General features: G+C 33.8%; 1 protein-coding gene across 8 annotated transcripts in view; it reads right to left on the reverse strand.

Annotated features, from left to right (window-relative positions):
• The window catches only part of RALGAPA1 (Ral GTPase activating protein catalytic subunit alpha 1), a 269354-nt gene that overhangs the window by 204948 nt on the left and 38895 nt on the right, over nucleotides 1-25511 (reverse strand). For all 8 annotated transcript variants that reach the window (XR_006218801.1, XM_007073726.3, XM_042989573.1 and 5 more), the window contains exons 2-7: nucleotides 16320-16430; nucleotides 15727-15776; nucleotides 9917-9974; nucleotides 5419-5462; nucleotides 3724-3901; nucleotides 2150-2265 (exon numbers count right to left, since the gene is read on the reverse strand). Coding sequence is in view for 7 of the 8 variants with exons in the window: in XM_007073726.3 (XP_007073788.1) it covers nucleotides 2150-2265; nucleotides 3724-3901; nucleotides 5419-5462; nucleotides 9917-9974; nucleotides 15727-15776; nucleotides 16320-16430 (557 nt within the window). In the remaining variant the exon portion in view is untranslated. The remainder of the gene's footprint in view (nucleotides 1-2149; nucleotides 2266-3723; nucleotides 3902-5418; nucleotides 5463-9916; nucleotides 9975-15726; nucleotides 15777-16319; nucleotides 16431-25511) is intronic.

Raw genomic sequence — 25511 nt, forward strand, 5'->3', positions numbered from 1 at the left:
CAATGAGAATCATTCCATGAAACAGAAACAGTTATTAGTTATTATAAACAAGCTTGTAAAAGGTTACTTAAGCAATACACTAATCTATTACACTCTAACGATATACACGCTAAATATATATAAAGGACAAATCTTAAAATGAGGGTTTAATGCCATGAAAATGCATTATATAAGTTATATTTCAAAAATCTTAGAGAAGTTAAAGTATGCTCTGGAAAATTTTCAAAGTTGACTCAAACTCGGCTCTACTAATGACAAAGATATGAATGTTCTTTTCCCCATTGCCCCATCCTGAATAATTCAGCCTTAAAAGTCATACAAAATAGGTATATGTGAGAGTAGAGAAGGAGTAAAAGCAGTGGCAGTCAAGTGCAGGTAATCAGAGCTTGCATAAGAAGTAGGGCCTCCAATGGAGGGGATATAGTAGAGGCAGTTGCCCAGTGGGGACTTTGAGCACGAGGAGGTGAGGACAGTGTCCATGAAGTAAGGAGGTGAGGATAGAAGGGGAAAGAGCAGTAAAACACAGGGTGTGAGAATTTCAGTAGGGGGAGGAAGATATCTAAGTAGGGGGATGGTAAAAGCCCAGAGTAGGCTTCAGTGAGATACCACTATACATTCACTTTAGAATAGCTAAAATTACATAGTGACCATACCAACTGTTGATGAGGATGTGATGCAACTTTTAAGTTTCATAGATTGCTAGTGGAATGTAAAAAGGCACAACCATTTGGAAAACACTTGGTAGCGCCTTAAAAAATCAGTATATACCTACTCTACAACCTAGCTGTTTGACTAACGGTATTTACCCACAAAAAAGGAAACTTTACGTATACACAAGGACTTGTTTATCAATATTCACAGCAGTTTTATTTGCAATAGCCAAAAACTGGAAACTCATTATCACCTGAATAACAAAGCGTGGTATATCCACACAATGAAAAGCTAGTCAGCAATAAAAAGAACCAAACTATAAATATACAACAATATGGATGATTTTCAAAATATTTATGATGGAAAAAAGAAGCCAGACCAAAAAAAAGTATGTACTACAGGATTCCATTTACATAAAAATATGGAAAATGCAAACTATAGTGACAAAGATCAATAGTTGCCTGCGATTAGGAAGCAGTTAGGAGTGGAAAAGGATATATTACGAAGGCATCAGAGAACTTTTAGGGGTGATATGGTCATTATACTGATTGTGGTGATGGCTGCATGTTGTACACATATAAGAAATTTCATCAAATTGTATATTTCAATATTGCAGTTTACTGTATGCCAATTATATCTCAATAAACCAACAAAACATTTAAAAACCTATATGGAGTGTAAAAGTTGCTTTTTAAAAAAGAAAAACTGGTAATAATAATGACAGTAACAACTACTATTCACAGAACACTTACTTGTATCATGTACTTTTTTATTCTAGTACTTTGCACTAATTATTTAACCCTCAAACACCAAAGTAGGATATGTATTATTTTTATGTCTATTTTAGGCCACAGAGGTTAATTTAACAAAGGTCATACTATCAGTAAGATGTGGAATCAGATTTAAATCTTGGTAATCTCATTCAGGGTCCAAATTAACTTTATAATGTTAGTTTCTAAGGCATGGGGAATTTTTATGTTTGGAACAGTTACAAGAAATGTACATATGCTGAGTGTTCCCACTGATCAGAACATGCACATTTCCTATGCAGAGATGAAGAGGTTACCTTACAAAATACATTCACTTAGAAATTTACAGTACAAACAGGTTGAAGTATAAATTACATTCCTGTACCCACACCCCATTCTCAGCCTACCTCCCTACTGGCTTCTTGGCAGGTTGATCCCTAAACCAGTTATTAGTTTTTTTTAAAGACCACAGCTGCTGATTATAAAGGAAAGGATTAGAAACTGGACCACATAAGAAGGTTTATACATGAAACAGTCTACTTAAAAATTTCTCTCTCTAGCTCCCTAAGGGATTAATAATCCCTCCAATGATTTTTTTTTTTTCCAGGAAAGGCATACTAACATACATTTTCAAAAGCAAAAATTTGTCCTCCTTCAGGACAATAAGCAAATATCTACTCTAACAGAACAATGGTAAGAGATGGAAAAATGATGGTAAGAGGGGTAATATTTAAGAAGATAAAACATACCTGAATTACTATATATTTTAAAAGTGCTTCAAGAAAATAGCTTGTGAGATCTTCTTGTCCTTTGTCTCCTGATTGTGGGGGGACAAGAGGAGTGATTTCCTCTATAGTGACTTGAGCTATCCAAAGACAAAAGAAATGTTCAGTATAATTACAAAAAAAAATTAACAATGAAATAATGTGGTCCAAAAAACATTAACTGTAAAACACATATGCAACAAATACTGCTTGAAAATGTTCTAATGACTGAAGCTTGAAATAAATCTGAGATCATCCGGACGATCCATCACAACAACCATGAAGTTTAATAACAGCTGTTTCATAAGCCCTTGACTGAGATAATGTGACAAGGACGGACAGACAGATATGAAGGGCTTAAGAGTAAATCTTGCTTGAAAAAAAACTTCTCATGATATTTTAAAATTCACATTAAGTGTGTCCATTCCAAAATTCCATAGTATGATGAGTAACAGCAAAAATAATGAGCTTATTCATCAATTAAAGGACAGAGTACTCTAGTAATGACCACGATTACCCTTTAAGGTAACGCTTTATTCAAAAAAGGAAATGCTATTTCCCTCTCAAAAAGAAAAGATAACATCTTAGTTCCTTGATTACAAAAGCCCATGTATACAATAAGAAATATTTACATTTTCAAAAATTTTCAAATATTCAAAAACATTCATTGTAACAACCGCAAATTCAAGAAAACCAACAACTAGCTGAATTCTCTTAAATATCTCCTAAGCAGCACCTAGTTTAGTACAGGCAGATTCCTAAACCTGTTTCTCAGTAAATATTAGCCCAGTAATTAAGTTCACAAAAGTAGGTTTTTTTATAGTCCTCTTGGCACAAAATAAAATACTCTTGTACTTCAAAGTACATCCAAATTAACTCAAGGATACAAGAGGACATATGAGAATTAGAGATGAAAGATAAATGTAAAAATGGCTTATATTAACCAGGTGTTTCTGATGCTTTGATGCCAGAAGACTTGTTGGCCAGGGAGAGAAGAATGGCCCTCTCAGGGCTAGCTAGCTAATTCCTAGAGATCATAAACATGGGCTGGAGAACATTCCTTCCAGGTGCAAACCATCCAGCCCAGAGTACACACCTCTACTCCCCACTTCTATTCCGCCCTCACACTCAAGGCCACTATTCCCCTCACCTAATCACCCAGGTACCTGAGTGACAATGAGGGAAAGCCCGTTTGCACCTGAGCCTGCTAAAATTACCAAATGAGCCGCAGAACTGCTCACACTGCCTCACACATTCTACCTACAGAAATCATATAGGCTCTTGCCTATGATACCCTACCCCTGATTGACCCTGGTACTTCCCCATGTGGCCACCCTCCCTGGTGTGGCATGCCCTCTCCTCTTGGGAACTGTAACTATATATTCTTTTTAACAACAATCATCTGATCTGTTGGCCTCATCATACCTAAAAAATAATAAAACTTACATTTTACAACATGGCCTTGAATTACCCAGTTAATAAATGTAGAGACATTTTAAACCTATATTAACTACACAGAAAATTTTAAATACTAATGAATAAGATCTCATGAATCTTACTTTCTTGAAGGTTGAGTGGAGGATTAATGAGATTATCTAAAGTTCGAGGTCCATGTTCAGATTGTAGTGCTGAAAATCCGGGAATTAAGCAAGAAAACATCCAAAGTTGTTCTTTGCTACAGTTATTCTGAAGAGCTTGTAACCATAATAAAAAAAGACGAACACCTTCCCGCCTGATCTAAAATAAAATAAAAACAGTATTTTTACTTATAATGGAAATATTTTCGTACTTTTAAGGCCAAAATTCTTTAGATGATTAGAGAATGGTACTTTGCAAAACAGAGGAAGGAAAGAAAGAGGGAAAGGAAAAAGAAAAGGAAGAAGGAAGGAGGGAGGGAGGGAAGGAGGAAGTGCTATTACATCCATGTCATTTATTGAGCTCTCATTACTTGTAAAATTAAATTCATAGATTTGAACAACTACAGAATAAACTTGGCCTCTTACTACTGAAAGCCATCAGGTAATCTTTATTCTGTAATTTCCATTTGTAAAAAATCAGAAAATCATTTCTGATGGTCTAATACAAGAAGAAAGAGGGCAATAACTGTTCCTTGCTATAATGAGTTTGGTAAAATGAAGAATTGTAATGGGGATCCTGGTGCACTGCTAAATTAATGTTCTTGTCCTTAAAAGGCTTACCACTCTCTGAAATTATGTCATGTACTTATTACTTGCTGCTAACCTGCAAAACAGAAATTGTGACCTATTACTCTATTCTAAGTACCTAGAACAATAACCCATCTACAGAAGACAACAAATATTTGAATCAATGCATAAATTCTCTCCCATGAAGAGAACAGGAAAAGATAGAAAAACATTCAAACTCTGACAAGGAAAACACCAAGTTCTTCACTAACCTAACCTCACTGGTAGCTTTGGAAATTGGCCTACCACAGCTTGGTAAATGGCCACTGTCAAAGCTGTTCAACAGCTGCCAACCTCACAGTTTAGGGAGATAACAAGATAACAATTAGGAAGACTTAATCCTTCATGCTGTTATTCCAAGCCTTGACACCAAACCTACCTACAATATGAAACTTTCATTTAACCTACAATGAGAAGCTTTTAGACAAGGTAGCTTCTCTTATAACAGCACAATGAGATAATGAAAAAGAAATAAAACCAACTTTTTAATATAGATCCTTTATTTCTCTCTACATCTAAGCATAGTTATGGTAATATAAAGAATAATTTATTGAATGACTAAATAGTTTTTATCTTCTGGGATCAGAGAGTAAAGTATTTCTAGTGAATCACTCAATGCATTGGCAAACAACAGTTTTTCTCTTTGTTTTATTTACTTTGACAGAGACAACAAGGGAGAGGCAGAGAAAAAGGGAGGGGCAGAGAAAAAGGAAGAGAGAATTTTAAGCAGGCTCCCCAACATCAGCACAGAGTCCAATGAGGGGCTCAAACCCAAGAATCATGAGATCATGACCTGAACTGAAACCAGGAGTCAGACATTTAACCAACTGAGCCTCCTAGGCACCCCAACAATAGTTTTTCAATAGCCTAATCAACCTAGTACATATTTCACACATACTGAGTATGCTGCTATATTTTAAGTCAATTCACTTCAATTAAGTAAACAATTCAAAATTCTTTAGGAAAAAAGTTGATGTAGGAAAAGCAGAACAAGAGACTATATGCTTTACTCAGTTTTTAAAAAGTCATAGAAAAGAAAGACAACCATACCTTCAAGGAGTTTCCTGTGTGGAGTAGTTTCTTTAAAATCAATCCTGAAAAGAAAAGATGATTTTAAACATTCATATTTTCTTACTTGTTTCCAAATGTCAGAGTTCTCGGTCAGACTTGAAAACACTTTAAAACAAGTCCTTGGCAACCTCCAAGTTATTCTTGGTGACCCTGATATCCCTCTGGCCATAATCTTGGGACCAGAAAGGAATTTAAAAAGTCACCTTTACAACACATCATCTATTGCAATTAGACATGATTTATTCTATCAAAACAAACCCTAAACACAAAACTGCATTTAATACAACAATCTCTGTACATCTCTTATTTAACACTAAGAATATAATTAAGTACTTTCTCCATCACTAATACAAATAAAAACCACTGCAGACAATTTTCATTTAACCACATAAACTTCTGTAACTCTAATATTCCCTAACAAACATTTTCATTGTGCTAATTTTCTTTTTCAGAATATTCAAATCCATCTTTGTTTCTTTTAATTTATACAATATTTCAATTCTATAATAAAATACTAAAATTACATTAATAACCATCCAGAGACCAACCATTTGGTCTGAACATATCTAACACAGTCCTGTGTTTCTTATAATTTTGAATTTTCATTTATTTACATGATCTATGAGGTTTTATCTAACAAGTATCATTGAAGCCTCCTTTGAAACCATTTCAAATCATTCTCCTTCCTTCCTTCCCCAGAAAAAAACTGTCCCAGTCTTTATCCAGATTTTGGTATTAATTATTTCCAAAAATATTTTCATATTATGAGTATTTATTTATAAATCAATAAAATATTTAGAGTTGGTTTATATGTTTAAAACTTATACCAAGAATTTTTTCCACAGCTATTTTTTCCAATACTGTATTTTTTACTCTTTCTAATAACCTCGAGATTATACATATACAAAACACACAGACACAAAGATCAAGCCTAGATTTTATTTGGTTAAGTTTCAGTTGTCATACAAAAATAAGCTTTAATATTTCAAATAAAACTTTTACTGGGGGCACCTGGGTGGCTCAGTCAGTTAAGCCTCTGACTTCAGCTCAGGTCATGATTTCCCAGTTCATAGGCTCAAGCCCCTCATCAGGCTCTGTGCTGACAGCTCAGAGTCTAGAGCCTGCTTTGGATTCTGTGTCTCCCTCTCTTTCTGCTCCTCCCCTGCTTGCACTCTGTCTCTCTCTCTCTCTCAAAAATAAACTAAAAAAAAAATTTTTTTAACTGTTTTATCTGCAATTCTCTTATGTTCAAGCAAATTCATTTTCTTAAAGCAATACTATGTAAATCCCAGTCTTTAATCAACTCCCGTAAAAAAAACAAAATCTATATATGCTAAATGCAGTGTGGCATCATGGATTGGATTATGGAACAGAAAAAGAATGTAAGTGAAAACCAATCAAATCTGGTTAAGTTTGAAGTTTAATAGTTTTTGAAAAAACATACATTTATATATATCATACAAAATAAGCCTTCCTATAAGTTATTTTTCACATCCAACATTAGCTTCTGAAATTCATCTACACTAATCTATATAGCTCTAATTAATTCACTTTAACTGCTATATATTTACTATTCCATTATGTTCCAATAATCTTACTTATGTTAGGACATTTGGTTTGTTTTCAAATTTTTTGCAATTCTCAGGAATACTATAATAAAGGTTCTTGTTCATGACTTCCTGTAGACATGTGAATTTCCCCAGGATATATTACCAGGAATGAAATTACTCACTTGCAACTTCACTCAATAATAGAAATTTCTCTCTAAAGTAGTTGAAAAAGTTAGCAGTACTTCTAGTAGTGTATGAGAATGCTATGGTAACACATTCTTGGCAACACAAAATACTGGTGGAACCTCTAAAACATATCTTCATAATGTTTTCATTTGATGTTTCTTAGTGACACCAAGCATCTTTTCATCATTCAAGTTCCTGCAAATTGCTTATGATACCATTTGTTCATTTTTCAATTATGTTATTTTGTTTACTATGAGAGTTCCTTATACATACTGCCTACTAATTCTATGTCACTTCTTTGAATTGGAAATATATACTTCCAAACAATTCAGCCATGTTTTTTTTGATTGGGAGAGAAAGTATATTCTGATGTAGAAAGGTTTTAAATTTCAATATAGTCAATTCACCAATGCTTTTCTTAATACTTCCCTACCTTAAAGTAATAAAGATAAACCAACAGTCACTTTAAAAAGTTTTAAAGTGTTACTTTTAACAGTTAAGACCTGAAATCCATCATAAACTTATTTCTGTATGGCAATAACAGATTTTTTTACTCAAATGGAGAGCCAGTTGTGGTACTAACTCTTTTAGGGTTTACAATGAAATGAAATGCTATCTCAATCATAATTCAAATTTCTATGTATAAGGCTAGGTCTTCAGCTGGTTTCCATGTTATTTTCCATTATCCACTTGTACATCCCTACACGGTGACGCTATCTTAATTATTATAGTATTGGGTATGGAAATATACAACAACACCATCTTCCTTCTACCATCCTTTTACTCTTCCATATACTTTGCCTGTGATTTCCCATATAAATTTAGGAGAAATCTGTTACGCTATAGTAAAAAGTCCCTACAGGAATTCTGAATGAGAATTTTTCTTTTTAAACTATCAAGCCTATCATTCATAGATACTGCATAAGATTCCATTTATTCAAGAACTTCCTTGTTCTTTAAAAATCATATCATTGCCATACACTAATCTTTTAAATGACTACAGAATACACATTCTCAAGCACACCAGAACATCATCTAAGAGAGACTATATTCTGAGCCACGAAATGTCTCAAAACCTTAAAAAGACTAAAATCACATAAAGTGTATTTTCTGACCAAAAACGAATTAAGTTAGAAATCACAACAAAAAGAAATCTGTGGTAACATCAAATACTTGAAAATTAAAAAACAAAACAAAACAAAAAACCACTCTTTAACTACAGGTCAAAGAAACCAAGAGGGACATTAAAAAGTATTTCTGGGGCACCTGGGTGGCTCAGTCGGTTAAGTATCTGACTTTAGCTCTGGTCATGATCTCATGGTTCCTGAGTTCAAGCCTTCCATCAGGCTCTGTGCTGACAGGTCAGAGCCTGCAGCCTACTTCAGATTCTATGCCTCCCTCTCTCTCTGCCTGTCTCCCACCCAGTCTGTCTGTCTCTCTCAAAAATAAACATTAAAAAAAAAATGTTTTTAAAAACTTCTGAGGCACCTGGGGTGGCTCAGTTGGTTGAGTGTCCAACTCTTGATACCAGCTCCGGTCAAGATCCCAGGGTTGTGGGAACTGCATTGGGTTCTGTGCTGAGTGTGGAGCCTGCTTAAGATTTTCTTACTCTCTCCTTCTGCCCTACTCACTCCCCTGTTCGCATGCTCTCTCTAAATATACATATATATATATATATTTTTTTTTTTCAACTAAATGAAAACACAAGCACAACATTAAAACTTACAGGATAAGCTAAAACAAAGCTTAGAGGGAAATTTATTGCCTTAAATATCTGTATCAAAAAAGAAAAAAGATATCAAATTAATATCCTAGACTTCCATCATAAGAAAATACAAATAGACAAATTAAACCCAAAGCAAGCAAAACAGTTAAAAAATATAAAAAGCTAAAATGAAAACCAATGAAATAGAAAGCAGAAAAAGAACAGAGAAAATCAAACAATACCAGAGTTAGTTCTTTGAAATGGTCAACACTGATGACAAATGCCTAGCTAGACTGGTCAGTAAGAGACTACAAATTACACAAATATTACAATACTTGGTCAGGATGTGGACAAAGGGTTCCCCTTTTGCATTGTTGGTGGGAATGTAAACTGGTGCAGCCACTCTGGAGAACAGTATGGAGGTTCCTCAAAAAATTAAAATAGAGCTACCTACAACCCAGCAATTGCACTACTAGGTATTTATCCAAAGGATACAAAAATGCTGAATCAAAGGAGCACATGTACCCGATGTTTATAGCAGCACTATAATAGTGGTAGATAGCAGCGCTATAGCCAATAGCCAATAGCACAATAGCCAAATTGTGGAAGGAGCCAAAATGTCCACTGATTCATGAATGGATAAAGAAGATGTGCTGTGCGTGTGTGTATGTGCACGTGCGCACACACACACACACACACACACACACACACACACACACACTCTATTTGGCACTTTACATTTCTCTTCCGTTTCTGATTCTGAGATGTTTATTTTGAGGCTGAGCCCACTTTTATTTTTTTGGTTTTATAGTTTTATCTCCATTGCTAAAGTAAAGGAACAAAGAAATTTAATATGCCTTTTGATTGGTAATCTTTCATCTATATTTTTATCTTATACTCCCAGTAAGTAAAGTCCAGTATTCTTTATATTGTTTTTACTAAAAAATAAACCATAAATTCATTTGAAATAATGACCAGCCCATTAAAGAGCATTATCATTTATGTCAAATGTCAAGTACATATTTAAATTACTTACCAATACTATGAAACTGCCATCGCTGATGAATTCTTTCTGGAAGAAGTTGTAAAATTTTCTAAAAATCAGTATGAATAAAACAAAGAAAAGAATGAAGAGCAAGTAATGAGTCCACATTCTGTGCAATGTGAAAAATTAAACAAAGAGCTTATAATAAGCTTTTAAGAGTTTCTTATGTAAAAGATAGCATCACAAACACAAAACAGTATTTGAACTGATCTGACAGTACTTGCACTATTTCAGCACTGGTCATCAATATTTGAAAACACCAAAAAAACCCAACAAGCTATGCTAAGACTTGGAACAAGACATTAATGAAATTTATCTTTACAATGACGTGGAAAGTAAATATATTTCTCCTTATTGATTAAATACTAACTCAAACATTTTTCAAAATGATCATTTACTATTCTTAGAATTTCTCTATTATGGCTATTACTGATAAGTTTTAAATTCTTTCAGATATTAATATTAGTGACATTTTATCTCTGTGTAGTTCTTCCTATTTTTATAAAAGTAGGAGAAATATTTGGATTTCATAAAAATCAAATCAGTATTTATACTGTATAAAGTATTTGTACTGCATTGATTCATGTGAACCCAAAAGTAGTATATGTTATGATGGCTATAGGTATAATAACAATACTTAAAAATACAGGATCCCTACATTTAAGCCAACACAGGCTTCTATCAACTGGGAATAAACACTTTTTACATATAATTCAAAATTTTACCTTTAATTCCCTTCACAAATTTCTTCTGTGTGAATTATTCTACTTCAACAGCTTGCCTTACTATGCTGCTAAACTAAGCTCTCAGTACTCATCCGCTTGCTGAATGAGTTTTGCATGTGTGTCTGTTGTTATTGCTGCTCTTACTACTATTATTATTATTTAGAAATTCCACTAACCAAATGTTCATAGTGGCCAAACAGTAGACATTTTATATAATGATATCTCATCAAACCTCACAACCATCCTAAAAGAAGTTTATTAATCTCATTTGAAAAATGAGAAGATGGGCTAAGTAATGTGTTTAAGTTAGAAAGTGGAATTAATTCCAGGGGTGCCTGCATGGCTCAGTTGGTTAAACACTGGACTTCGGCTCAGGTCACGACCTCACGGTTCGTGAGTTGAAGCCCCACGTTGGGCTCTATGCTGACAGCTCAGAGCCCACAGCCTGCTTCAGATTCTGTTTCCCTTTCTCTCTGCCCCTCCTCAGCTTGTGCTCTGTCTGTCTCTCTCTCAAAAATAAATGTTAAAAAAAAATTTTAATAAATAAATTTTAAAAAGTAAAAAATCAAAAAGAAAGTGGAACTAATTTCAACCTTAATATGCCTAATTCTAAAATGTGTACTTTTGTACTATTCTGCCCAAAATACAGTATGCATGTTTTACACTTCTATCTTCCATTTAATATGATCTTCTTTAGTCCATCTCATACAAGAGGATCATGAGAAATTATAAAGTTCTTCACAGATAAATGCTGGTCCCACATGAGATACACAAACTTCTTTGCCTTTGCCCTCCTCATATTTCTCTGGCCAACAATTACATAATTCTATTGATTTTGGTATGGAAAGAAATGAAATTTAAGTTGAGAAAGTTTATAAACTACTCAAAAGGATTCCTAAATTATGACCATTATACTTTATATTAAAAATTTTTTTTTTAATATTTATTTTTGAGAGAGAGAACATGAGTGGGGGAGGGACAGAGAGAGAGGGAGACACAGAATCTGAAGCAAGCTCCAGGCTCTAAGCTGTCAACACAGAGCCCGACGCAGGGCTCAAACTCAGGAACCATGAGATCATAACCTGAGCCGAAATCGAATGCTTAACCAACTGAGCCATCCAGGTACCCCTATTATACTTTAGATTTGACCCCTTATAAAATGTAAATAAACATGTCTTTATTATTTTTTTGAATCTTTTTTAATGTTTATTCATTTTTGAGAGACAGACCGTGAATGGGGGCAGAGAGAGAGGCAGACACAGAATCCAAAGCAGGTTCCAGGCTCTGAGTTGTCAGCACAGAGCCCAACACAGGGCTCAAACTCACGAACCCTGAGATCATGACCTCAGCCAAAGTCAGATGCTTAACCAACTGAGCCACCCAGGCACCCCAACATGTCTTATTTTTATGCGGTTAATATAAAGATGAAAGAAAGAAAGAAAGAAACCATGTGTAGTTTTAACAGAAGAAAACAGATTATGAATCCCAGATCATATTTTTAACATGACATAATGGTGCTTTTCATTCCAAAAAGAGGAAATCAGTTAATTTATAATTCTTAATTTTTAAAAATCATTATTAGTCTCCAAAGGTAGAGGTCAGGTATTATTATTCCCATTACAAGGAGCAAAACATAAACACACAGGTTAAATATTTTTTCCAAAAGATGGAAACCCTATATCTAACATCTTTATATTCTAAGAAAATTTAGCCATTCATTAAAGACAAACCATTGATCAGTATATATTTACGAACAGGAAAATAAACATTATTTTTTAATAGAAGGAATGCCCTAAAAGATCTTCTATCAACTAATCAATCCATCTCAGTTTCCTGAACAGGGGCAATCATGAATGTCTGAAGGAACATTTTCCAGAAATTATTAACTTGCTTTCTCTGCTGATACTTTTTTTTTTTAAACGTTTATTTATTTTTGAGACAGAGAGAGACAGAGCATGAACAGGGGAGGGGCAGAGAGAGAGGGAGACACAGAATCTGAAACAGGCTCCAGGCTCTGAGCTGTCAGCACAGAGCCCGACATGGGGCTCGAACTCACGGCCCGTGAGATCATGACCTGAACCGAAGTCGGATGCTTAACCGACCAAGCCACCCAGGCGCATAAAAAACCTTCATGCTTTTTTAAAATGTTTGTTTGTTTGTTTGTTTTGACAGAAAGAGTGCATGCATGGGGGAGGGGCAGAGAAAAAGAGAGAGAGAGAATCCCAAGCAGGCTCCATGCTGTCAGCACAGAGCCCGACACTAGGCTCAATCTTAGGAATGATGAGATTGTGACCAGAGCCAAAATCAAGAGTTGGACATTTAACCAAGGGAGCCACCCAGGCATCCCAATCCCGATGCCTTTTATTTCCTTCTCTTGCCTAATTGCCGTGGCTAGAACCAACTACAATATTCAATAGAAATGGCAAGAGTAGATACCCCTCTGTTGTTACTAATGTTAAGAAAGAGGTACTCCGTACCTAGCATAAGGTATGGTCTTAGCTGTGTATTTTTGTAGGTGTCCTATATCAAGTGGACAAAGTTTCCTTTTATTCCCATTTTGTTAAGTGTTTTATGATGAAAAAGTACTGGGAGTCTGCCAAATGCTTTTTCTGTATGTATTGATATGACGTATTTTTTTGTCTTTTATTCTATTATTACTGTATGTTAGTTGGTTTATTTTCAGATGTTAAACTTTGTAATACTTAGATAAACCCCATTTGGTCATGTTGTATAATCCTTTTTTATATGTGTTTTGATTTCATTTACCTTTTTTTGAGGATTTTTTGTGCCAATACTCATGAAAATATTTTATTATATTTTAATAATAAAATATAATAAATTTATATTATTATAATTTTCTTTCTTTGTAATGTTTTTGTCTGGTTTTGGTTGCATAACGCTGGCCTCACAGAATGAATTATGAAATATCACCTCTTTTTTATTAATTAAAGAATCTGTGAAGAACTCATATACTTCTTTAAATGTCTGGTTTAAATTCACTAGTAAAGTCATCTGGGTCTGGGCTTTTCTTGGTGGGAATTTATTTACATATGAATTCATTTTTTCACTTGTAAGTCTTTCCAGTTTTCTATTTCTTTCTGAATCAATTCACTGCTTTTATCTTTACAGGAACTTGCCCATTTAAATGTATCACATTTGTTGGCATTCAGTTGGTCACAGTACTCTCTTATAATCCTTACAATTTCTATAAGGTGGGTAGTATTCCTTTTTAATTCCTGAATTTAATAATTTAATTCTTCACTCTTTTTAGTCAGTATGGCTAAATATTATTAGTTTTCCTGATCTTTCAATGTTCTGACTTTTAGGTCTATTGGTATTCTCCAGTTTTTAAAACTTTCTTCCATTTATTTTTGCTATAATCTTTTTTTTTTTAATGTTTATTTATTTTTGAGAGTGAGACAAGAGCATGAGTAAGGGAGGGGCAGCAAGAGAGGGAGACACAGAATCCAAAGCAGGCTCCAGGCTATCAGCACAGAGCCCGAGGCAGGGCTTGAACTCACAAACTGCAAAATCATGACTCAAGCCGAAGTTGGATGCTTAACCGACTGAGCCACCCAGGCACCCCTATTTTACTGTAATTTTAACTATGTTCTTTATATGCTTTCTTTGGGTTTTAATTTGATCTTCTTTTTTCAGTTTCTTAGTGGAAACTTAGGTAACTGATGTGACATCATTCTTCCTTCTATCATATTAAGTTATATAACTATAAATTTCCCTCTGAATGCTTGATTAGCTATATTCCCTAAGTTTTGGTATGTCATGACTATGAGCCATTGATTATTTGGGGGTGTGTTCACTAATTTCCACATATTTATGAATTTACAAAATTTCCTTGTTATTGATTTCCTCATTTAATTCCATATTGATTAGAGAACATAATCTAAATGATTTCTGCTGATGCTTTTATTCTTTCTCAAAATATCTATGTTTTAATATTCCCCTTGTAAATAGTCCATGCAAACACCTGGGGAGATAAACATAAGCAAATTCCTAAATGCTGATTACTGAAAATTAACTGCAAAATAGGTACCAACACCAATTACTCCCATCTGGAACTCTTAAAAAAACAAACAAACAAAAAAAAAACTTTAAAACTTTTTTTTTTTTAGCTGTGACTAAATCAATAACTAAATCAACAGCTAAGAAATATCAGATTGTTCAAATTCTTCTAAACTATATCAAGCACCCAAAATACAAAACAGTGAATTATCTTTTATTACCAACAGACAAAGTAGCTCAAATTTTAGATACTGATTTCCCAATTCTTTACTGTCCTTGAAGTCACAAGATTGAATCATGGCTTTCTCCATATATCTGAATTTTCAATAAAGATCAGAATACTCCTATCACTGCTTGACTTGAAAGACAGAATGAAGAGGCAAGGAGTTATTTTAAAAGTGAGGGGACCGTAGGGGCACCCAGGTGGCTCGGTTGGTTAGGCGTCCAACTTCAGCTCAGGTCATGATCTACAGTTTGTGGGTTCGAGTCCTGGGTCAGGCTCTGTGCTGACAGCTTGGAGCCTGGAGCCTGCTTCCGATTCTGTGTCTCCCTCTCTCTCTGTCCCTTCCCCGCTAATGCTCTGTCTCTCTTTCTCTCTCTCAAAAATAAACATTTAAAAAAATAATAAATAAATAAAAGTGAGGGAACCCTAATTTTTATCAGGATGCCAAAAATAAAATATAAATTTTAGCAAAGTATCAAATATTACTAATTCCTTCTATTTTTAACAATAAAGGCTTGCCCCAACCCAATCCAAAGTTACACAGAAAAATAATTTATAAAACAATTATCTTATAGTATTACCAAGTTTGTGGTGTCAAATGCATAAAAACATAATTCTATTTCTACCTAAAAAAAAATACATGTATCTCAAAAAATAATTAAGAATTAAGTCAGGTATATTTTTAGGTCAAAAAAACATGATTCAGTTTTTAGAAAGCGTGGCAAATTCAGTCTTCTGTTACATGCTTTATAGTTTCAATATATTCCTTTGTAAGTTCCAGGAATGATTTGGGGGGGTGGGGGGGAGGAAATAGTTGATGGGCAGATACTTACCTCAAAAATAAAAAGTATAGCATCCAATTCCTCCCTTTGAGATTTGTGACCTAAAATATTTTTACAGAAAAATGTGTTAAACATTATCATTTTGTCCTATTACCACCACTTAAAAAGCTTAAAATATTTCAAGCATTATTTTCTCAGTGATTCTTTAATAAAATATTTAAAGCATATTCTGTTCGATGTTTAAACAATACTATAGCATCTCTCTCTACTCCTTTTCAACAATTAAATTTAGATTCTACATATTTATATCTTAAAACAAATAATATATTGTGGAGAACTTAGAATTCTGAAAATGAAAGTATGAGAATGACTGCTTAATTTACATATGCACCTAAGAGCAAAGCAAAGAAGGTAAGGAAACAGGTAAATCAATCCGACCAGGGAAAAGCAAATCTTCTAAGCCTTTTCAAAGGAATGAAGATAGTACTACTATCCCAAAGTGTGAAAGGGTGTCTAAAAGATGTTTTACAAAAAGAAGTGAAAAAACACTAAAATTCCAATATCCAAGAGTCTATTTTTAAGTGAATATTTAAGATAATTATTTGAAACATCAACATAAGCCAGGACCAATTTTAACATCTTACCTTTCTGTTTCAGACTAGCTTCAATAGTCACAAAATTCTCAAAGAACACATAATATATATGTGAAAAATGTTGGTCAAAAAACTGTTTAAGATCGATAGACTCTGCATTCTCTGAAAAGGAAAGGAAACCAGTTTTTAGTGATTACATATATATGTTAAATGACATTCAGTTAAATAGTCACAGTGGCAAATTCCCTTCAAAAAAGTCAAAGAACTGCTCCTAAAATTCTATCATATTAAAATATTTGAGATATTCATCGATTTATATTCTTGTTCTCACAACTTTAGTCTTCAAAGATTTTAGTTTTAATTTTAAAAACAGGTCAAATCAGGTTACCATAACCTTTGTTTCCAAAAAAAAAACCCAAAAAAAACAAAAAAAACAAAAAGTCTCAGGAAGATTTATTCAAAATTTATTTTGGATATTTAGCTAAACCAAAAAAAGAAGTTTTAGTTTCAATTCATAGCTATGTCTCTCCCAACTTATCCCCAAGACAGTTTAAAATCAGTATTTCTAGGAGTAATTATATATTTTATAAAAACACATTTATTCAGCAAATAGGTACCTAACAACAGGCTTTATAAATAGGCACTTAAGTATTACAAAGCTCAAATACAGATAATATTGCTCTTAAGGGATCTTCCATATAGTCCAGGGCACACAAAGCCAAACATATAACTGTATGCACAGTACAAAGTGTTACATATTGAAAGTGAAGTGACAAAATGCAATGGCAATTTAGAAACACAAAATTACTTTCAAAGCTAAAAGAGGGGTGAAGGTAGGGAAAGAAGAAAAGCTTAATAGATTATATGAAAAGACTTTTAAAGACAGGAAAAACTTTGAACATGAACTGGTGAGGTTTAATGAGAAGGGCATTCTAGGCATAAGCAAAGACAAAAAAGTGAGGAAACTATGAAGCATGATAGGATGCATAAAAATAATTCATTTTAGCTACAGCTTAGAATGTTTTGATAAAAATAAAATTGAAAAACTAGCCTTGAAGTATGTTTTAAAATGTCTTGAAAACAAACTAAAGTGACTGAATTTATTATTCAAAGGAATATATCTATGCAGATGTATACATATTACACATTTTGTTGTTTCGTTTATTTTCTGGGAGATTGAGAAGGTTGAAGAAAAAGGGGAATACAGAACTTTTACCTTAAGTATATGCTTCCCATTATTCAATTTTGCTTGCAAAAAGCACATGTTTATTTTATAATGAAAAATAAATATAAAAAAGGCAACTAGAAAAAAGTCAATCGTTAATAAACTCAAATTAAAGGTAAATATCAGTAAATTTCTTGAAATGCTTTAAGGAGCAATAGAAGATTTCAGAATAAAATTACATAGTAACAACATATAGCGTTTTAAACTCTCTTTCATGTATTAGCTTACCCTGTGAATAGTCATAATTCTTTAGTGACCTCTCATCTATGGAATTTTCTAAGACTGTTACCCCTTTGCTCTACTCTCACAAAAGAAGGGGTGGATGCCCTCTCTATTCCCTTGGATTCTCTACATTTCTACCTTATGGAAATCACATGTTTTAAGTGTTTTCTTGTCTTCTTTCCAGGACTAGTCTATAGCTTCTTTAGAATAGAAATTGTGTCTATCTTAGCATTCCCAAAACCTAACACAGTACTCAGCACATATGTATTCAGATGTGTTTTACTACTGATTAAAATAAGTTATTTTAATTTGATTATATTCGTTTATTAGCTTGGAAATTTTTATATTAGAAAAGACTGCATAACCTACTGACAGGCAAAACATTGCTTCCTCTAGACTGGAATCAGAAAACCCAGATTCAACTCCTATCTGTAACAATACCTGTGTGACTTTTCACAGAACTAGAAAAACAAAATGGCTAATAAAAACTGAATGTTTCCTATATGCTAGACTCTCTTTTAAGTGCTTTACAGAAATTAATTCCTATAATCCTCACAACAACACTATGAAATGAGTACTATTATTATCCCTATTTTACAGACGAGGAAACAGGCATAGAGAGTTTAAGTAATTTAGCTAGTAGAAAGCAGAGACAGGGATTTAAATCCTACACAGCCTGGATCTAGTGCCCATGCTCTTAATCTCTATGTTATTCAGCCTCCAATGTAATACATCTATAAGAAAATTAGGAATAGAACACTAGTAATTTATTATCTGCCTGTAAGAACAAGATCCATCAAATAATAAACACATTTTACAAACTTTCAAAATAAAAACATACACAACTGAGAAAAACAGGAAAAGTATTCTATTTTTCCCACACAATAGTTTAGAGTAACAAAGAACTATGAGATCAAAATAAAACAGGCTACTATAATTAGCTCTCCATTTCCTGAAATTAATGTTTCGAACGTAACTAATGTTCCAGGGGAAAGAAGAAAATGAGAGAACAATAACAAAGCAAAACAAAAAAATCAAAACAAAAGCAAACATGAATCAACTCAAGATTTTACAAGCTTATTTAGGAGCCAAGACGACTTCTCTTAATTTCCTTCTCATACAGCATGTGAGGAAAACCTGGAAATTACACACTCACTAATAAAAGATACTGGATCAAAATTAGGCTAATTTCCTTGTTGGGCTTTTTTTTTTTGCTTTGTTTTTCTCTGTATCTATTTGTAATGAACCAGTCAGCAAATAAAAATTCTTTTACAAAATATTTTTGATCACCAATTCACAAAATTTACATGGTGGGGGAAAACAGGGTAAGAAATAAAAAAAATAAAGAAAGAGAGAGGAGGGAGAGATTAAAAACACACAAACAGGCGATGCCCGGGTGGTTCAGGCAATTAAGTGTCCAACTCTTGATTTCAGCTCAGGTCATGACCTCACATCATGAGATTGAGCCTCACGTCAGGCTCTACACTGACAGTATGGAGCCTGCTTAGGATTCTCTCTTATGCTCTCTCTCTGCACACCACCCCCCCCCCACCTCATGCTCATGCTCTCTTTCAAAAATAAAGAAACTTTAAAACATGCACACACAAACAGGCTGGATAAATTATGAATAATACACTATTAGGCTCTAAAAAAAAGTAGGGAGTATATGGGAAACGGAGAAGAAATTGAGAAAAGGGAAGAAGAGAAAAAAGGACAAAGGGAGGAAAATAAAATAAATTAGAAGACAGAACTGAAGCTATTCCTCAGAATGTAACGCAGAGAATAGTAAGATGGAAAATATAAAGATAAGGATAACAAACTACCTTAAAAGTTCCAGGAAGGAAGAAAAAATGTAAACAATATTAAAAATATATATACCTGAGAATGATTTAAAATTGGTGAAATATGTAAGTAAATCTTAAGACGAAAAATGACATACTGAATCCCAAGCAGGATAAACACAAATCTACACGTGGACACATCCTAACACCAAAAACAAAATGAAAATATGAAAACCAACAAAAGTTACCTACATAGTAATATCAAAACTAACAGTACACTTCTCATTAACCTAATAGAGGCAGGAAGACAGTGCAACTTTATACTGAAAGAACTAAGGGAAAATAATTGCCAATCTAAAGTCCTATACTCAGCTAAAGTACTTCAAATAACATCAACATGAGGGACGCCTGGATGGCTCAGTCGGTTAAGCACCCCACTGTTGATCTCAGCATAGGTCACAATCTCACAGTTCATGAATTTGAGCCTGGCATAGGGCTCCATGTTGACAATGTGGAGCCTGCTTGGGATTCCCTCTCTCGCCGCCCCCCCCCCCCCCGCCATACTCTCTCCCTCAAAATAAATGAACACATTTTTTAAAAAAGAAAACTATTAACAACCTGAACGTGTAAATGAAGAAAAGGCATTTTCTAACATCCTTACAGTTTAACACTCAAAAACCATCACTCAGGGGTGCCTGGGTGGCTCAGTTGGTTGTGCATCTGACTTCAACTCAGGTCATGATCTTGCGGTTTATGAGTTTGAGCCCCGCATCAGGCTCTGTGCGGATAGCAGGGAGGCTGGAGCCTGCTTCAGATTCTGTGTCTCCCTCTCTCTCTCCCCCTCCCCTGCTTGTGCTCTGTCTCTCTCTCTCTCTCAAAAATGAATAAATGTAAGAAAAAAAATTTTTAAAAAAACCCTCATTCAAACTCAAAGAAATACAAGAGATATATTCTGAAAGAGAAATAAACATTGGAGAGTGAAAAGCAAAAAGCAAAAATGAACAAAGAAACTGCAAAATGTATGGGTAAATCTAAATGGATACTAATGTTTAAAAAGCTACTAATGCAAAAGGTTACTAATTAGAAGAAAGTAAAAAAGTAGACAATGTCAAAGATGCAACAAAAATGCTAGAGAGACTATTTTAAGATCTTACTTTGTTAAGAGGATGACAGAAATACTGATGAACTCTATAATTTAATATTAGTATGCTACTAAAATGTTTTGAGTTACCACTAAGAATAATAACAGAATGTAAAACGTTTAACCATTAGGAGAAAAATATAGAAAAACTTATGGTAAAAGAAATGAGTATAGAAAAGCACCCCAAAAAGATGAATGAAATGATAGAAATATAAATACAGTATTTACCAAAAAAAGTTAATAAATTAAATGCTTCAACTAAGACACAGTTATAATCACACTGCATTTTAAAACAACCACAAAAATTAAGCTACAAGGTATTTATTGAGAAAAAAAATTTAACCCAAAATGATTAAAGGAATGAAATAAAAATACATCATTTAGACACTGACCAAAATACCAATGTTGATTCCTTGGTAAGAGTCAAAGTAAATATTAAGGCAAGAATTACTACAATTAAAGAGGATCACTGTATTTTGAAAAAAGGCTGTACCAGGAAGCTTTTAATTCCAAATTTGCATTAACGGTTTCAAAACATAAAAAGCAAAGACCAACAAATTTCTAAGGAGAAAAAAACCTACTAATTGCGTGGTAGATTTTATACAACCATTTCCTATTTAACAGAGAAAAGACTAGTAAGTATTCAGAAGATAAGAACAGCACAATTAGTACTTTACAAATAAAACCCTAAATCTAACATAGATTAAATCTTTTCATGCAAAAGTGAGATATTTACAAAAACTAAATAAGGACACAAACTAAATTTAAAAAGTACTAAGAGTAACATAGCACTAAGCACAAAGTACTAAGAGTAACTATGCTCTCTAACCAAGAGGTAATAACTTTTAAACATTAATAATGAGGGGCGCCTGGGTGGCACAGTCGGTTAAGCGTCCGACTTCAGCCAGGTCACGATCTCGCGGTCCGTGAGCTCGAGCCCCGCGTCAGGCTCCGGGCTGATGGCTCGGAGCCTCGAGCCTGTTTCCGATTCTGTGTCTCCCTCTCTCTCTGCCCCTCCCCCGTTCATGCTCTGTCTCTCTGTCCCAAAAATAAAATAAAAAACGTTGGAAAAAAAATAAATAAATAAACATTAATAATGAAAACTAATCCCCATATAAAAGGAGGGATGTGCTAGAAAAGAATAAAGCTATAAGACCCAGGCACTCACACAGGCCAAAAAGAGTGCCTATTCCCAAAAACTAGACTAGAAAAACTCATGTTTCATAGAGCAATTAACCCTAGACTGACACTACTTCAAAGCCACCCAATATATCATAAAAACAAGATACACAAGAATCAAACTGTTTCCAAGTAAATAGCTGAGTCCCAAAACAGGAAAAGAGCTCAAGAAAATATTAGGTATACAAAATATCCAGGACCCAACAAGGTAAAATTCACAATGTCTTATCTATAATTGATGATTACCAGGCATGCAAAGCAAGAAAACCTAATTCATAATGAAGAGAATCATTAAATCAAATTTAAACTAGATTTTAACAGCTGCTAGAATGGCAGAAATGGGCATTAAAATAGTTACTCTAACTGTATTCCATACATCCAAAAAGTTGAGGATGGGGATATAAAAAAAGAAGCATTCAAATCAAACTTCTATAGATAAAAATTACCATGTATATGGTGTAAACTAGGTAGAATTAAGCCACAGCATTAGAAACTATCCAAAATAAACACAGAGAAAAGGTAATCCAAAAAATTGAAAACCACATTAGTGAACTGTGAGACATCAGTTTCAAGTGGCCTAACATAAAAGTAATTGAAATTCCAAGGAAGAGGGGCAGAAAAATATTTGGAGAAATAATGGCTGAAAATTTTCAAGCCTGATGCAAATCACAAATCCACATATGCATGAAGCTCAACAAACTCCAAAAACAAGAAACATGAAAAAAAAATCATCAAGGCACATAATAATTAAATTGCTCAAAACAGTGAGAAAAAGAATATATTAAAAAGCAACTAGAAGAAAAAAAAAACATGGTACACAGTAACTAAAATAAAAACGACATATTTTTCATCAGAAATAATGCAAATAAAAACAATATATATCTTTAAAGTAATGAAGAAAAAAAACTGTCCAGCTGAATTCTATATCCAGTAAAAATATCTTTCAAAAACAAAGGCAAAATAACTACTAGGTATTTATTCAAGGGATACAGGTATGCTGTTTCAAAGGGATACATGCACCGCAATGTTTACAGCAGCACTATCAACAACAGCCAAAGTATGTAAAGAGCCCAAATATCTATTGATAGATAAATGGATAAAGAAGATGTGGTGTGTGTGGGGGGGGGGGGGGAGTGTGTGTGTGTGGATACATATCCACACACTCTTAAATACTCTTAAATATGTGGAGATATATATATATATATATATATATATATATATATATATATATATCTCCACACACACACACCCACACACACACACCCACACATACAATGGAGTATTATTACTCAGCAATCAAAAAAAATGAAATCTTGCCATTTGCAACTACATGGATGGAACTTAAGGGTATTATGCTAAGTGAAATTAGTTGCAGAAAGACAAATATCATATGAATCCACTCATATGAGGACTTTAAGACACAGAACAGATGAACACAAGGGAAGGGAAGCAAAAATATAAAAACAGGGAGGGGGACAAAACATAAGAGACTCTTAAATATAGAGAACAAACAGGGTTGCTGGAGGGGTTGTGGGAGAGGAGATGGGCTAAATGGGTAAGGGGCATTAAGGAATCTACTCCTGAAATCATTGTTGTACCATATGCTAACTAACTTGGATGTATATTAAAAAATAATTAATTTTTTAAAAGGCAAAATAAAGACATTTCAGACATACAAAAGCTGAAAGAATTCATCAGCCGCAGGTCCAAATACTAATAGAAATGCTAAAGAAAGTCTTTCAGGCAGAAAGAAATATTATCATGCAACTACATGGATGGAACTAGAGGGTATTATGCTAAGCGAAATTAGTCAGAGAAAACAAATATCATATGACTTCACTCATATGAAGACTTTAAGACACAGAACAGATGAACATAAGGGCAGGGAAGCAAAAATAAAATAAAAACAGGGAGGGGGACAAAATATAAGAGATCTTAAATATGGAGAACAAACAGAGGGTTACTGGAGGGGTTATGGGAGAGGGGATGGGCTAAATGGGCAAGGGGCATAAAGGAGTCTACTCCTGAAATCATTGTTGCGCTATATGCTAACTAATTCAGATGTAAATTAAAAAAATAAAATTAAAAAAAAGAAAGAAATATTATCAGACAGAAATATGGACCTGAAAAAAGTAACAACAAGGTAAATGCCCAAGCTTGTTTCTCATTTTTCCAAACTTATCCAAAGACAACTGTTCAAACAAAAATAGTAACAATGCATTGGGGGGTTTATAACATATGTAAAAATAAAATCCATGAAAATAAAAATATAAAGGTAGGAAAGAGAAAAATGAAAGTCCACTATTCTAACATTCTTAATTAAGAAGTAATGTATTCACACCTGAAGGCAGACTTCAATGCGTTAAAGATGGATACTATAAAAACTAAAGCAACTACTAAAATAAAACAGAAAAGTTACTGGTAATATCCATAGTGGAGAGAATATAAAATCACAAAAAAATACTTAACTGATCTAAATGAAGACAGAAAAAGAGAAACAGTGATCAATTGTGATAAAGAATAGATAACAGATGTTAATCTAGCTATATCAATAATCACACTAAATAAAAATGATTGACCCAAAATGGCAAAGACTGTCAGCCTGGATTTTTAAAAAAGCAAAATCCAACTATATATTGCCCACAAGAAATAAAAATTGTACACTTAAAATACGTGCAATTTGTGGGGCGCTTGGGTGGCTCAGCTGGTTAAGTGACTGATTTCAGCTCAGATGATGATCTCACGGTTTGTGGGTTCGAGCCCCACACTGGGCTCTGTGTTGACAGCTCAGAGCCTGGAGCCTGCTTTGAATTCTGTGTCTCCCTCTCTCTCTGTTCCTCCACTGACTGCACTCTGTCTCTGTCTCTCTCTCAAAAATAAATAAAGATGAAACAAATTTTTTTTTAGTATGTATATACACAATTTGCTATATATCAGTTATGCCTCAATAAACCTATTTTTAAAATTAACTAATTGGGGTGCCTAGGTAACTGCATTGGTTAAGTGTCTGACTCTTGATTTCCGCTCAGGTCATGATCTCAATATATTTGTGAGTTTGAGTCCTGCATCAGGCTCTGTGCTGACAGTGCCTGGGATTCTCTCTCCCCTCTCTCTCTGCCCCTACCCCACTCACACTCTCTCTCTCACAAAATAAATAAATAAACTGAAAAAAAAATTTAATTAAAAAAAATTTAACTAATTATATAGATTCAAGACAATTTCCACTCATTTTCATTCCATTATGTTTTCTGAAGTGAAGGGAGAGAGAATGGAGCTCCAAAAATGGAGTAAGTAATATTCTAGGAAATGCCATGATTCTAGAATATTTTAATACCTAAACTTCTGACCATCTGTGTCCACAGACGCCTGCTGCACATGTGAACGTATGCTCCACAAGATAAAAATTTAACAATCTCTGAAAGCACGTGTAATACATTTATGAATTTAAAGCAATGAAAATAAAACCCCAAAATGACCATTTCTTAATGCTTTCACAAATATAGTCTAATGACCCCACACTAATCATAAGAATTATGATTCCCAGAATCAATAGAAATACTGACTCCCAGAAAATAATGATTAAAATTGATTTTCATTTTTATATCATGAACCAATAATAAAATGAATAAAAATGGCAAGCTCATTCCTGTATTTAACAATGTAGAAGGCAGGCAAGTTAATTTCCCTACTGATAA

The sequence above is a fragment of the Panthera tigris genome, chromosome B3, assembly GCF_018350195.1.
Source record: "Panthera tigris isolate Pti1 chromosome B3, P.tigris_Pti1_mat1.1, whole genome shotgun sequence".
NCBI lineage: Eukaryota > Metazoa > Chordata > Mammalia > Carnivora > Felidae > Panthera > Panthera tigris.